General features: G+C 42.4%; 2 protein-coding genes and 1 non-coding gene across 3 annotated transcripts; 2 read left to right on the top strand and 1 right to left on the bottom strand.

Annotated features, from left to right (window-relative positions):
* Nucleotides 1-2917: 2917 nt before the first annotated feature.
* Nucleotides 2918-2989, top strand: trnaq-cug. The gene has a single exon. It is a non-coding gene; the product is annotated as a tRNA-Gln (tRNA).
* Nucleotides 2990-3162: 173 nt separating this feature from the next.
* Nucleotides 3163-6080, top strand: rbx1 (ring-box 1, E3 ubiquitin protein ligase). The gene is made up of 5 exons (XM_046843842.1): nucleotides 3163-3296; nucleotides 4322-4400; nucleotides 5223-5293; nucleotides 5390-5475; nucleotides 5564-6080. The coding sequence occupies exons 1-5, from the start codon at nucleotides 3219-3221 to the stop codon at nucleotides 5574-5576; spliced, it is 327 nt and encodes a 108-aa protein (XP_046699798.1). The 5' UTR covers nucleotides 3163-3218; the 3' UTR covers nucleotides 5577-6080.
* A 68-nt stretch (nucleotides 6081-6148) lies between these two features.
* On the bottom strand, nucleotides 6149-11210 carry st13 (ST13 Hsp70 interacting protein). Its single transcript, XM_046843833.1, has 13 exons — nucleotides 11009-11210; nucleotides 10704-10822; nucleotides 10237-10279; nucleotides 9568-9664; nucleotides 9406-9479; nucleotides 9228-9294; nucleotides 9037-9121; nucleotides 8754-8864; nucleotides 8496-8598; nucleotides 8273-8389; nucleotides 8126-8186; nucleotides 7921-8009; nucleotides 6149-6846 (listed from the first exon to the last, which is right to left on the bottom strand). Exons 2-13 carry the CDS (start codon nucleotides 10811-10813, stop codon nucleotides 6715-6717), a joined length of 1089 nt encoding a protein of 362 aa, XP_046699789.1. The 5' UTR covers nucleotides 10814-10822; nucleotides 11009-11210; the 3' UTR covers nucleotides 6149-6714.
* Nucleotides 11211-12893: the final 1683 nt, after the last annotated feature.

The following is a 12893-nucleotide window of genomic DNA, read 5'->3' as shown; positions in this document are numbered from 1 at the left end:
ACCTGAACTCCTCCACCTTCTTCACCTCTTCTCCCTGCAACCGCATCACTCCACTGCCCTCCCTCTCATTCACACACATGTACTCTGTCTTACTCCTACTGACTTTCATTCCCCTTCTCTCCAGCGCATATCTCCACCTCTCCAGGCTCTTCTCAACCTGCTCTCTACTCTCACCACAAATCACAATATCATCTGCAAACATCATAGTCCAGGAGACTCCTGTCTGACCTCGTCCGTCAACCTGTCCATCACCACTGCAAACAGGAAAGGGCTCATGGCCGATCCTTGATGCAGTCCAACCTTCACCCTGAACCAGTCTGTCGTACCTACTGCACACTTCACTGCCGTCACACTGTCCTCATACATGTCCTGCACCACCCTCACATACTTCTCTGACACACCTGACTTCCTCATACAATACCACAACTCCTCTCTTGGCACTCTGTCGACGCTTTCTCTAAATCCACAAATACACAATGCAATTCCTTCTGTCCTTCTCTATACTTCTCCATCAACATCCTCAAAGCAAATAAGGCATCTGTGGTGCTCTTCCTCGGCATGAAACCATACTGTTGCTCACAGATGGTCACCTCTTCTCTCAGCCTGGCTTCCACTACTCTTTCCCATAACTTCATGGTGTGACTGATCAACTTAATTCCCCTGTAGTTACTGCAGGTCTGCACATCTCCCTTATGCTTAAAGATCGGTACCAGCACACTCCTTCTCCATTCCTCAGGCATCCTCTCCCCTTCCAGAATCCTGTTAAACAATCTGGTTAAAAACTTCACTGCCATCTCTCCTAAACATCTCACGCTTCTACGGTATGTCATCTGGTCCAACCGACTTTCCATTCTTCATCCTCTTAATCGCTGCTCTCACTTCCTCCTTACTAATCCTATCTACATCCTGCTTCACCAACTCCACATCCTCCAACCTTCTCTCTGTGATTTTCCTCATTCATCAGCTGCTCAAAATACTCCCTCCACCTTCTCAACACACTCTCCTCACTAGTCAACACATTTCCTCTCCATCCTTTATTGCTCTAACTTGCAGTACATCCTTCCCAGCTCGGTCCTCTGCCTGGCCAATCGGTATAAATCCTTTTCTCCTTCCTTAGTGTCCAACCTCTTATACAGCTCCTCATATGCCTTTTCCTTGGCTTTCGCCACATCCCTTTTACCTGCTGCCGCATCTCCTTGTACTCCTGCCTACTTTTCTCATCACTCTGTCGATCCCACTTCTGTTTTGCCAACCTCTTTCCCCTAATGCTCTCCTGCACTTCCTCATTCCACCACCACGTCTCCTTGTCTTGCTTTCTATTTCCAGATGTCACACCAAGTACTTTTCTAGCTGCCTCCCTCATCACTCCTGCAGTAGTTGCCCAATCATCCGGCACCTCTTCACCACCACCAAGCCCCTGTCTGACCTCTTCCCTGAACCTCACACTACACTCTTCCTCCTTCAGTTTCCACCATCTTATTCTTCTTTCAATCCTTACTTTCCTCCTCTTCTTCTTCGCCTCCAAAACCATCCTACAGACCACCATCCGATGCTGTCTAGCTACACTGTCCCCGCCAACACCTTACAGTCTCAATCTCCTTCAGGTTGCATCTCCTGCATAGCACATAGTCCACCTGTGTGCACCTTCCTCCACTCTTATCGTCACCCTATGATCCTCCTTCTTCTTAAAATACGTGTTCACCACTGCCATTTCCATCCTTTTAGCAAAATCTACCACCATCTGCCCTTCCACATTCCTCTCCTTAAAACCATACCTACCCATCACCTCCTCATCACCTCTGTTCCTTCACCTACATGCCCATTAAAGTCTGCCCCAATCACCAATCGTTCTTTCCTAGGTACACCATCTACCACTTCATCTAATTCACTCCAGAATCTTTCCTTTTCCTCCATCTCACAGCCAACTTGTGGAGCATAGGCACTGATGACATTTATCATCATCCCTTCAACTTCCACCTTCACGATCATCACCCTATCAGAAACTCTCTTCACCTCCACTACACTCTTACTGTACTCTTCCTTCAGAATCACCCCTACACCATTTCTCTTCCCATCCACACCATGATAAAACAGTTTAAACCCACCTCCAATGTTCCTGGCCTTACTCCCTTTCCACTTGGTCTCCTGAACACACAGCATATCTACCTTTCTCCTCTCCATCATATCAGCTATCTCTCTCCCTTTACCCGTCATAGTACCAACATTTAAAGTACCAACCCGAACCTCTACTCTCCTACACTGCTCCTTTTCCTGCCGTCTCTGTAGATGTCTTCCTCCTCTCCTTCTCCTCCTTCGGCCAACAGTAGCCCAATTTCCACCGGTACCCTGTCGGCTAACGATACCTGTGGCGGTCGTTGTTAACCCGGGCCTCGACCGATCCGGTATGAAATTCTCATTTGTGATCCGCATATTTGATTTGGCACATGTTTTACGCTGGATGCCCTTCCTAACGCAACCCTCCCCATTTACCCGGGCTTGGGACCGGCACTAAGAGTGCACTGGCTTGTGCCCCTAATGGCTGGGTTCTTCATCCTCTTAATCACTGCTCTAAATTCCTCCTTACTAATCTATCCACTTGGTCTGCTAGTACGTCTGGTGACATCTGAAGGTTACCGTTTTTCTCACGTTGAGATTAACACCAGAACATTTGAGAAACAATCTAATCAACAATCCATTCAATCCATATGCTTTGAAAAGGTACTGTCATTGTAAACTTCCATTGTGTTCATTCAGCTACAAGATCAGACAGTGATGTTGGAGGAGTTTGAGTTTCAGGTGTTCGTTAGGGCCACCTGAGATCTTTAGTACAAACCTTCACAGCAAAAGTCATATTTCGATGGAGCTCTGGGGAACATGGTTTGTTTAAATAGCTCTATTTTCCACAGACACGCTATGTGGTTCCATGGTGTAATGGTTAGCACTCTGGACTCTGAATCCAGCGATCCGAGTTCAAATCTCGGTGGAACCTGACTTTTTTATTTATATTCTTTTTATAGATTTTTCTTAACTCCTTTAAAAATCTAATTACATATGCATACTATCATGATTTAAAAATATCATGTAAAAACCCGCCTCAAATAAAATTCACTTCGGATTTATCCAGAACCGTCATGAAAACCGGATTAAGCCTGAGACCCAATCCCCGGCTCTGTAGTCTCGTTTAAATCTCGCGAGAGTTGGAGTTTCTTCGAACAAACATGGCGGCCGCGATGGATGTCGACACCCCGAGCGGGACGAACAGCGGGGCCAGTAAGAAGCGATTTGAAGTGAAAAAGGTGATTTCTGACCTTAAATCTAAAGAAACTGATCGGAATCCCGTTTTATGGTATTAATTGAAGCTCGCGGTTTTGTGGTCAGGTCAATGTGAGAGCGTTTCCTGGTGTGTCTTGGTAGCTAATGCTAATGCTAATGCTACACTGAGGAGATGATTAGGCACAATACATCTCACCATGTTCTCACTAAGTTTAGAAAAATAGATCAATTTACTCCAGTTACACTGTTATTTTACTTTTATTCATTATAGTGGTGTTTTTAAGATTTTCTGGAATTTTCTCCGCCCTTGAGCAATGATTTAATTTAATCTATAAAATGCTAATCCCAGATGTGATCACACCACAGGTTTATACACACATTTATATATAAAATTATAAATATATAGATATTAATATTACAGCTGTAACGGTACACAATTTTCTAAATTCTTGGTTCTGTTCAATTTCAAATTTGTTCAAATTTAAAAAAAAGCAAAACAAAACTGCTTCTTTATTATTATTATTATTATTATTATTATTATTATTTATTTCTGAGCATCTATACAACAATAAAAAGACTGCCTGCTTGGGTTAAGTTAAATAAAAAGTTAATGCAATACACTTGTTTTTTTTATTATATTGATTAATTTTAGTAATTTATTAAATTGGCACAAAGTAAATTGATTGAATAAATAGATTTTATGTCTTTTTACATTTTAATGTTTAATTTTCTAAAATTCTGTTCTACATATTTCCGCATGCGTGTTGACAAATGAATTTAAGAGACGCACAAGATATTTATTTATCCTTTAAATATATTCGGATCGCCAGATATGCAGTAAAACCTTTTGGAACTGATGTGCAGAACAAACTGAGTTTTCACATATTTGTGTTTCTGGTACGGATCAAGTAGTGACCGTGACCAAACCCTTTCCATCTATAATGACAAAAAAGAGGTGTCTTCTAAAATCTAAGGTGTTCTCCTCTAAGAAGAAACGAAAAGTGGCGTGGTGTTTTGCCTCTAACCCGAATCTCTGGCTGTGTTGCAGTGGAACGCTGTAGCTCTGTGGGCCTGGGACATCGTAGTGGACAACTGCGCCATCTGCAGGAACCACATCATGGACCTCTGTGAGTGTTTCCTCAGAAATCTTCCTTGCGTTGAGGACGCGTGCAGTCAATCCCACAAACACCACACACACACACACACACACACACACACACACACACACACACACATTACATACGATTGAGTTATTCGGTGAGACGTTTGGTCTTTGTCTCGCCTGAAAAAGGTCTTTGGTGCTTAAAATTCCAATGGAATGCTTGTTTTTTTGGGGGGGTCTGGAAATATAAGTGAAATCCAGGTAGATGAGAAGATGAAGGTATTAACAGCCGTCTTCAGCGATCTGATCACCAGTGGAAACCTGGTGTTCTGCTTGACCCTCTGGTGATCGCTCATGATAGGATGTAATGTGTCATCTTCTCTACAGGAAGGCGTTTAATACAGCCGTCTTGGAATTCTGGAAACACGTCGTATCATCAGCATCTTTTACAAACACGTAATCCATTAATGAAAATTAGAAAACGTACTTTGCCTTCATTCAATCAAACTTTGGGAAAATGTCTACACATCAGTACAGCACAGAATGGAGAGGGGAAAAAAACTATTCGATGGAAATGTCTTGTTGATGTGAGAGAGAAACTGGATGGTGGGAAAAATAACGGCCAGACTCACCAGGTTCAAGCGACCAGGAAGAATCTAGTGCCTCCTGTAGTCACTCTTTACAACCGTGCTGAGCAGAAAAACATCTCTGCATGCACAGAACAGGTGGATGAGCTCCCAAACCAGGGGGTGACCTCAGGTTCTGTTTCTGTCAGCCAAGAACAGGAGTCTGACTCGCACACTCGCAGCTTCAGTGCCTGTTTGAAATGTTTTTTGTATGTTTTTAGGTATTGAGTGTCAGGCCAACCAGGCTTCTGCCACATCAGAGGAGTGCACAGTGGCCTGGGGAGTCTGTAATGTAAGACACACACATCTGGAGTTCTCCAGCTGTTCACTGCATTATTATATTTTAGTGTTAAAACAAGATGTATAAGTGATGTGTGTGTGTGTGCAGCATGCATTTCATTTCCACTGCATCTCTCGCTGGCTGAAGACGAGGCAGGTGTGTCCTCTGGATAACAGGGAGTGGGAGTTCCAGAAGTGAGTGACCTCTCTCTAATTTTTCTCATTCACAGTGTGTATACTTTATATATAGTGTGTGTGTGTAATATATGTGCTCTGATTTCAGGTACGGACACTGAACACCGAGGGTTCACAACACGCTTTCATTTTTACTGTTTTTTTGTTCTGCAGTTTGTGCTTTTGAAATGTAATGGATCATTATATAAGTAACAGACTGTGTGTGTGTGTGTGTTGGGGGTAAAACACAGATTTGAGTGGAGGGTAAAATTACAGTGTTGAAGCAGTTACCAGTCTGAACATTAGCATCCTGTATGAGTTTTATTCCTATTATACCATCATTACAATATTTCTTTATTAGTAGCATTTTTTTTTTAAAGATCTACTTCTAGTTGGTTGGGCAGTTGGTCTGATTTACGATTTCGCATCTCTACTTACTGCGTTATTGTTTCTGCGGTAACTCGTTTAACAGTTACTATTACATCAGTTTGTTGAAGTCGTGTTTAATTGTTGATAAAGGAATATCGAGTTCTGGTGTTACAGGAAAATAATCAGATCAGTAGTTTGGTGTTTTACTGTAACAGTTTATTACTTAACAATAATAAATAAATCTTCACTCCAATCAATCCAAGACTCCACTGTGACTGTTTTTACCAAAAAAGATTCATTACTACACAAAAAACAGGACAGCAACTCTGCAACAACTGAAACCTTTATTGACTGAAATAATCCTTCAGAGCCATTTGAGATAGAAATACTCCTGAATCAGGGGACAAAAAAACAACAGTGAATTTATTCTCCCTGTGTGACAGAACAGGTCAGAAAATAAAGAACGAGCCTGAAAAACGTGAGAGAACCTGACAGGATGGAACCTCAGCGTGAACATCTCGTCAGTTCGGCTTGAATGAAGTGCAGTGAGAGGGTCCGGGACAGAGGGATTCGGGGATACAGTCAGGGGGAGAAGAAAAGAAATGCAAGGCAGTGATTTAGACCTTCTCGAAGCCACTCTCTGTGATTCAGGAAGTGTTCGAGACCACATCCACCCCCCCCCCTTTTATTTTTATGGTAATAGATTAGACTGATTAGCCGTTCCCTGCCCCTTGTTTTCGTCCCGGTGGTGTTCTAGTAGCCCTGAAACCTAGTGTACGAGTTTCTACACATTTCTCTCCCCTCGATCTGGTCAGCAGAGGAGGAAACGGATCATGTAAGCGAGAAAGAGATTGTTATAGAGAGTAAGTGCTATGGCAGAGTGTCGGCCTCCTAGGCCTGAGGCCCGCTGAACTTGGAGCTCAGTTTGTTGATGAGAGCCATGATCTTCGGGTTGGACTGGTACTTGGAGATGTTTGCTGGGTTCTGAGCCACGTCCTGGAAGGCGGCCATCACTTCAGGGTCCTACAGACACACACAAGGTAAAAAAGACAGATTAAAGACCGTTCCCTGCGACGACTCACCTGGGAGCATTTTTGTAGTGAAGCTCGTTCATGAATGATTCATTCGTTTAAAACCGGATTAATGTGTCTCAAGAACGAGTCGTCTCCAAGAGCGATTCACTCATTTTCTACTGAGCAACGCTAAATCTCTAACAGATACTGAGAAGGTGATCAAAGGAACGAAATAAACCAAATGACTAAAAAATTTATTTTGATGAACCAGGTTTAAAGAGTCACTAAAATGATCCGATCTTCCCATTTCTGATCTCCATGATGGGGAGCTCAGGGTCTGCTCCAACAAAAATCTTTACACATTTATCCAGATCATCTCCTTTCTACAGCTAAGGGTTCATAACCGAGGCAGTTTGATGGTGCCGGTGTGTCCACTTGTGACCATCTGATCAGAAGTCCAACCCAAACATCTTACCCGCTGAACTACCACTTCACGATCACGCAATCCGATATATAAATAGTGAACTGTTTGTCTCCTGGTCAATCACCTATTTGATCCATTGTTGAGGAAAGTGTCAGGGAGGTTCCTCCACACCACCACTTCTGACTCAACACAGAGATGAACCTATTTGTTGTAACTCAAAGATATTAGATTTTAAAGTTCTTTAGTTACACTATATGGATTTAAATGTGCTTCTTCTCCACGTCTCCACTTTGTTATAACGTCCACTTTTCTGAGATGTTGTTCCACTAGATTTTATGGAGTGTTCTGCTCACTCAGCTACAAGAGGTGAGATGAGGAGGCATTTACATTTCATGCCCAAGGTGCTTTGCAGCTCTATAGCAGGAGATCTATATGGAGCTAGCTTTGTGCACAAATGTCATGCTGGAACAGGTTTTGGTTCTCCTTGTTCATGCTCCTGCATCCAAAGACGTTCTACACAACTCTGTGCCTTTAAGATGGTTGAAGAAAACCTCGAATCAGGGGTTCCAATACTTTTGGAGGGCTCAATCCCACTAAAGCTATGACCAACTGTTCTGAGAACCAAGTGGTGATGAAGTAGGTGAGAAAATGGTTCCTCACCTTCATGGCCATGAGCACCTCGGGGTCGTTAAAGAGCTCCTGCAGGCCTGGCATTCCGAACGGAGATCCGCCTGGAAAACCTCCGGCACCTACAGGAGACACACACAGTAACATTAACACTTAGTATTCAGACATGCGTGCACACACACACACACACACACACACACACACACACACACACACACACACACGAGTTTATTAGTACCTGGGAATCCTGGGAAACCTCCTTGTGCTCCTTCTCCTGCTTGCTGCCTGGCTTCCTGCTCCTACACACACACACACACACACACACACAGGTTAGCAATACACTCTGTTCACTTTTGTATGAAGTCTGAACACCCCTCTGTCTCACCCTCTGTGCTCTCTCATGCTCCTCCCTGGCTTTCTTCACTCGCTCCTGTCTCTCTCTGATCTCTCTCTCCTCTCGTTTACGCTCATATTTACGCCGGTGCTCCTGGATCTTATGGGCCTGTGAACACGAACACACACACACAATATATTAAAAGGCAGATACTAAAAAGTGGGGCATACTGAAGAGAGTGTGTGTGTGTGTGTGTGTATGTATATATACACACTTTAGGCTGAACCTCCTTCAGCATGGCACTGGCATCATCATCATAATCCAGTTTGCAGGCTGTTGCCAAATCTTTAGCTGCATCTTCCCAATGTCCAAGTAACCTGACACACACACACACACACACACACACACACACACACACACATCAGCAGCATGTTCCTCTCACACACACATCAGCAGCATGTTCCTCTCTCACACACACACACACATCAGCAGCATGTTCCTCACACACACTGCATGCGTGTCTCGTCCTCACCTGTGTGCTTTCCCTCTCCATTTATAAGGCTGAGCAGAGTCGGGGTTTATGTCTATCGCTCTGTCACAGTCTCGAATCGCTGCATTCGGCTTCTGCATCTTAATGTACACACTGACACACACACACACACACACACACACACACACACACTTTACTCACATTTAAATATAAAATAGTATATTATTCCCTGTATAGTTAATAAGTGTTAACCGTGTGTGTGTGTTTATATGTGTTACCTGTTTGTCTTGGTTTGTGTGTGTGTGTGTGTGTGTAAGTTAGTTACCTGGCTCTCTTGGCGTAGAGTATAGCTGATCGTGGATTCAGTTTGATGGCTTCAGTAAACAGATCCAGAGCTTTCTGCAGCTCTCCTGCACGCACACACACACACACACACACACACACACACACACAATCAGATCAGCTACAGTAAGTCCAGTAAGTGCCACAATGGTGTGAGGTGTGTAGGTTCCTCACCCTCTCCCAGTGCATCAATTGCCTGCACCTTCTTCTCATTTGCCTGATCCATCATCTCCTCAGTCACCTGAGATTTTGAAGATTGAAACACTCTTGAACTATGTAATGTCAGTGAGACAAAGAAAATGTACCCCAGGATGAGGTAAAGCTGTGGGAAGCTCAGAAAAAAAACACACACCTCCAGGTTCTCGTAGTCACCCATCTCCTGAACCTCATCTGTGTCTGGTTCTATCACTCCTTCGTTGTCAATCTCTACAGAGGAGAAACATCTCACATCATTCAACTATATCAGCAGAGTATCATCACCACAGCACGGAAAAGATTCTCACTCTGCAATTACCTAATTCACTCTCCTCACTCTCAGTGGGCGGGGCCGGCTCGGCCTTCGGGGGCGGGGCTGTGTTAGGAGGCGGAGTCGCATCACATGGACATCTTCCCTGTTTGTTGGTGAGATCAGACATGTGAAAAACAATGCATGGTAATGCTAACACAAGTGACACCTTATAGTTTTACAGCTGGTTTGTGGGTGTGGCCTAGACAGCCTTTTTTTTTTTTAACTTCTGAGGAGAAACATTCGCAGGTACAAACTGTTTAACTTAAGAACATTCGTACTACGTCTACATGTTTGACCTTTGTACTGGCCTCCTTCTGGGCTCGGATTAGCAAAACATCTGTGCTAGCTATGCTCGCTGACCAAAAGCACTGACGGTCCCTGCTACGTCCCTCCATGCTTTCCCCATCATATCTCTATACAAGTTCATCTAGAAGTCATATATTACAGGAGAAAAAAACTGAACCGTGGTTATAAGGCCTTTTCAATTTTTCACTGATCAAAAGTATGAGCTTAAAATGTAAGCGGTCCGAGCATACGTTTGGAGTATTATATTTGAACACTCTTGTAATGCTTCTTATTTGGAGCTTTGTCTCTCTCAACACACACACACACACACGTGTAACATGCAGCGTGGTGAACTGGTGCTTAGTCACGTGTGAACGACGTGTCCTTCACCTGGCAGCCTGACTTTTTAAGTGGTGGAATGGTCGCTCCCAGTCTGAAACACACACACACACACACACACACACACACACACACACACACAAAGAGGCTGAATGAGTAATGTGTGTCACACAGAATTTGATTTATCAAAATAAACAAATCGTTTCGAGTCATTTTAGTTCATTTCGTTTCTACAGTGTCTATGGGAGTCACGTGATAAAGAACTGACTCGGATTAGGAGAGTGTGGAGAGATGAACTACTCCATTCTGGTTCCTGTACATGACCTACTGAGATGTTGCGATGCTTTGCTGAGTCGAAAATGAACGAATCACTTAGTGAATCGACTCGTTTTTCTGAGTCACATGAACGAATCGTTTGTAAACGACCAGCACTGCTGTATTGTATAAAGGCTGGTGTGTGTGTAATTAGGAAAGTATGGGACACGTGCAGCACAGTGTGTAATGAGATGTTTCCTCACCCATGCAGCCAGGTGCGGAAGAACTCCATCTCGGGCAGGTGCAGCACATCAGGGTTCTCCTTACACAGCTGCACGAAGCCCTTCAGCTCCGACACTTTCCGCGGGTCCATCACGGGCACCTGGCGAACACGCAGACACGCGCTTTATCCAGACTTTAATCACTATTCACTACTACTGTTTATTACTATCAACAAATAAACAAACAAACAAACAGCGCGAGCGCGCGTCACGGCGCACGCGCGCGGTCTCGCGACGGAACATTCTGGAAAGAAACGCGCGAGCCGCTACCGAGTCCCTCCGCGTACCTTCCGACTCTATACCTCGGGTTGCAGAGAAGCAGGAATCGGGGGAGGTAAAGACCTTTATTTCTTTTTCTCTCAGGTTTTATTTGTTTGTTTATTTATTCACTGTTTTCCTCTGTTCCCGTGCACGCGCGCAGCAGCTCAACAGAGACTCCGCAGACCTGGAGGAGAGGAGGAGGGGGTCCGGAGTCAACTGGCGTCGCGCTGTGTGTGACGTCATATTGTGCGTCGGGCCAATCGGAGCGCACAGGGCGCGGGCTGTCCGGCAGAGTGCCTGTCCTGAGAGAGAGAGAGAGAGAGAGAGAGAGAGAGAGAGAGTGATTTAAATATTCAAAATAATAATCAATTATAATACAATTATTTATATAAATGCATTTCTGTTTAATAACAACCTATTCGTGAGTCAGTGAGATTTATGTTGCATGTTTTTACTCAAAGCGACAAAATGCTATAATAATGATTATTATATTTATTATAATTGTATTCAGGGACGCAGTAATATTTGATCACTTAATTCTATTCGTGTTATTAAACTTGTATAATAACAAACAGCAAATATTTTATATTCTGAGTGTCTGAAGGAGAGATACAGAAGATCTTTTTCTCCCTGCTGCTATTAGACTTTTTGGATCCCACTACATGTGTGGAGTTTTGACATTGGACCTCCTGCAGTGTTTAAAGGCTCTGGCATGGAGAAGCTGATGCTCCAGTACTCATGTTAGTTCTCACTCTCCAGTGTTCTGTATTGTTGAAAGATTTATGATCAAACTCTTGATGTCACCCAGATGAGGATGGGTTCCCCTTTTGAGTCTGGTTCCTCTCAAGGTTTCTTCCTCATAACATCTAAGGGAGTTTTTCCTTGCCACAGTCACCACGGCTGCTCATCAGAGACAAATTCACACCATTCACCTTAACTGTTGATTTGTGTAAAGCTGCTTTGAGACAATGTCTGTTGTGAAAAGCGCAATACAAATAAACTTGACTTGACTTGACTTTATAATCAGAGCTGCTCAGTGAACCAGACACCAGAATACACCCTTATTACTGTTTAACTACAATAATAACAATAACAGTGTTCATGAAATAAATGTACAATAACACTAATATATAAAACCGTGCAATATCACTCATGTGCAGTATGTTTAAAATCATAAATACTTTATTGGTCTCTTTTTCTTTTGTGTTTATACACTGTAATGTATATACTTGTATTATATATATATATATATATATATATATATATATATATATATATATATATATTTGCAATTTTCTTTTTCTTTGCGGCTGTAACACAGAAATTTCCCCACTGTGGAACGAATAAAGGTTGATCTTATCTTATTTCAAAAGTATCCTAAGCTCCTAAATATATTACTTTATTATATAATAATGGTGTCAGTGGTGTTAAAAGTCTTAATTGTATATAAATAATTTCTAAATATTAATTACTATTGTTGAAAAATGATCAATTTTCCGGCTTAAAAAAAAAACAAAAAGTATTTTCTTGATGTATTTGTAATTTGATTGTTTTATATTTTGATTGAAGGTTTAGAAATGTGTTCATTAATGTTTTAAAAAAAAAAGTAAAAACTTCTCGTTTGTGCATCACGTGTCGGGTTTAACACGTTTTCATTTCTGTTTATTTGTAGACTTTTTTCAGATCATAAATGTGTTATGATGTTTGGTTTATTATTCATGTTCATATATCAAAACATGTTTTAATAAATATTTAAGTAAAAAAGCATTCTTTTCATCTCAAAAGATTTTCCTCAAAGCACAATATAAATGGAGTATTTGTGACCCAAACTTTGATCTGGAGAACTTATGGACCTTCTCTCACACACTCTTTATTTTAAATAAAATTGAAGAACTCGATGTAAAAATAGAT

Source organism: Silurus meridionalis, chromosome 29 (assembly GCF_014805685.1).
Source record: "Silurus meridionalis isolate SWU-2019-XX chromosome 29, ASM1480568v1, whole genome shotgun sequence".
In the NCBI taxonomy this organism is placed as follows: domain Eukaryota; kingdom Metazoa; phylum Chordata; class Actinopteri; order Siluriformes; family Siluridae; genus Silurus; species Silurus meridionalis.
The sequence above is the reverse complement of the archived record's forward strand: the minus strand, read 5'-3'. Positions and strand labels throughout refer to the sequence as shown.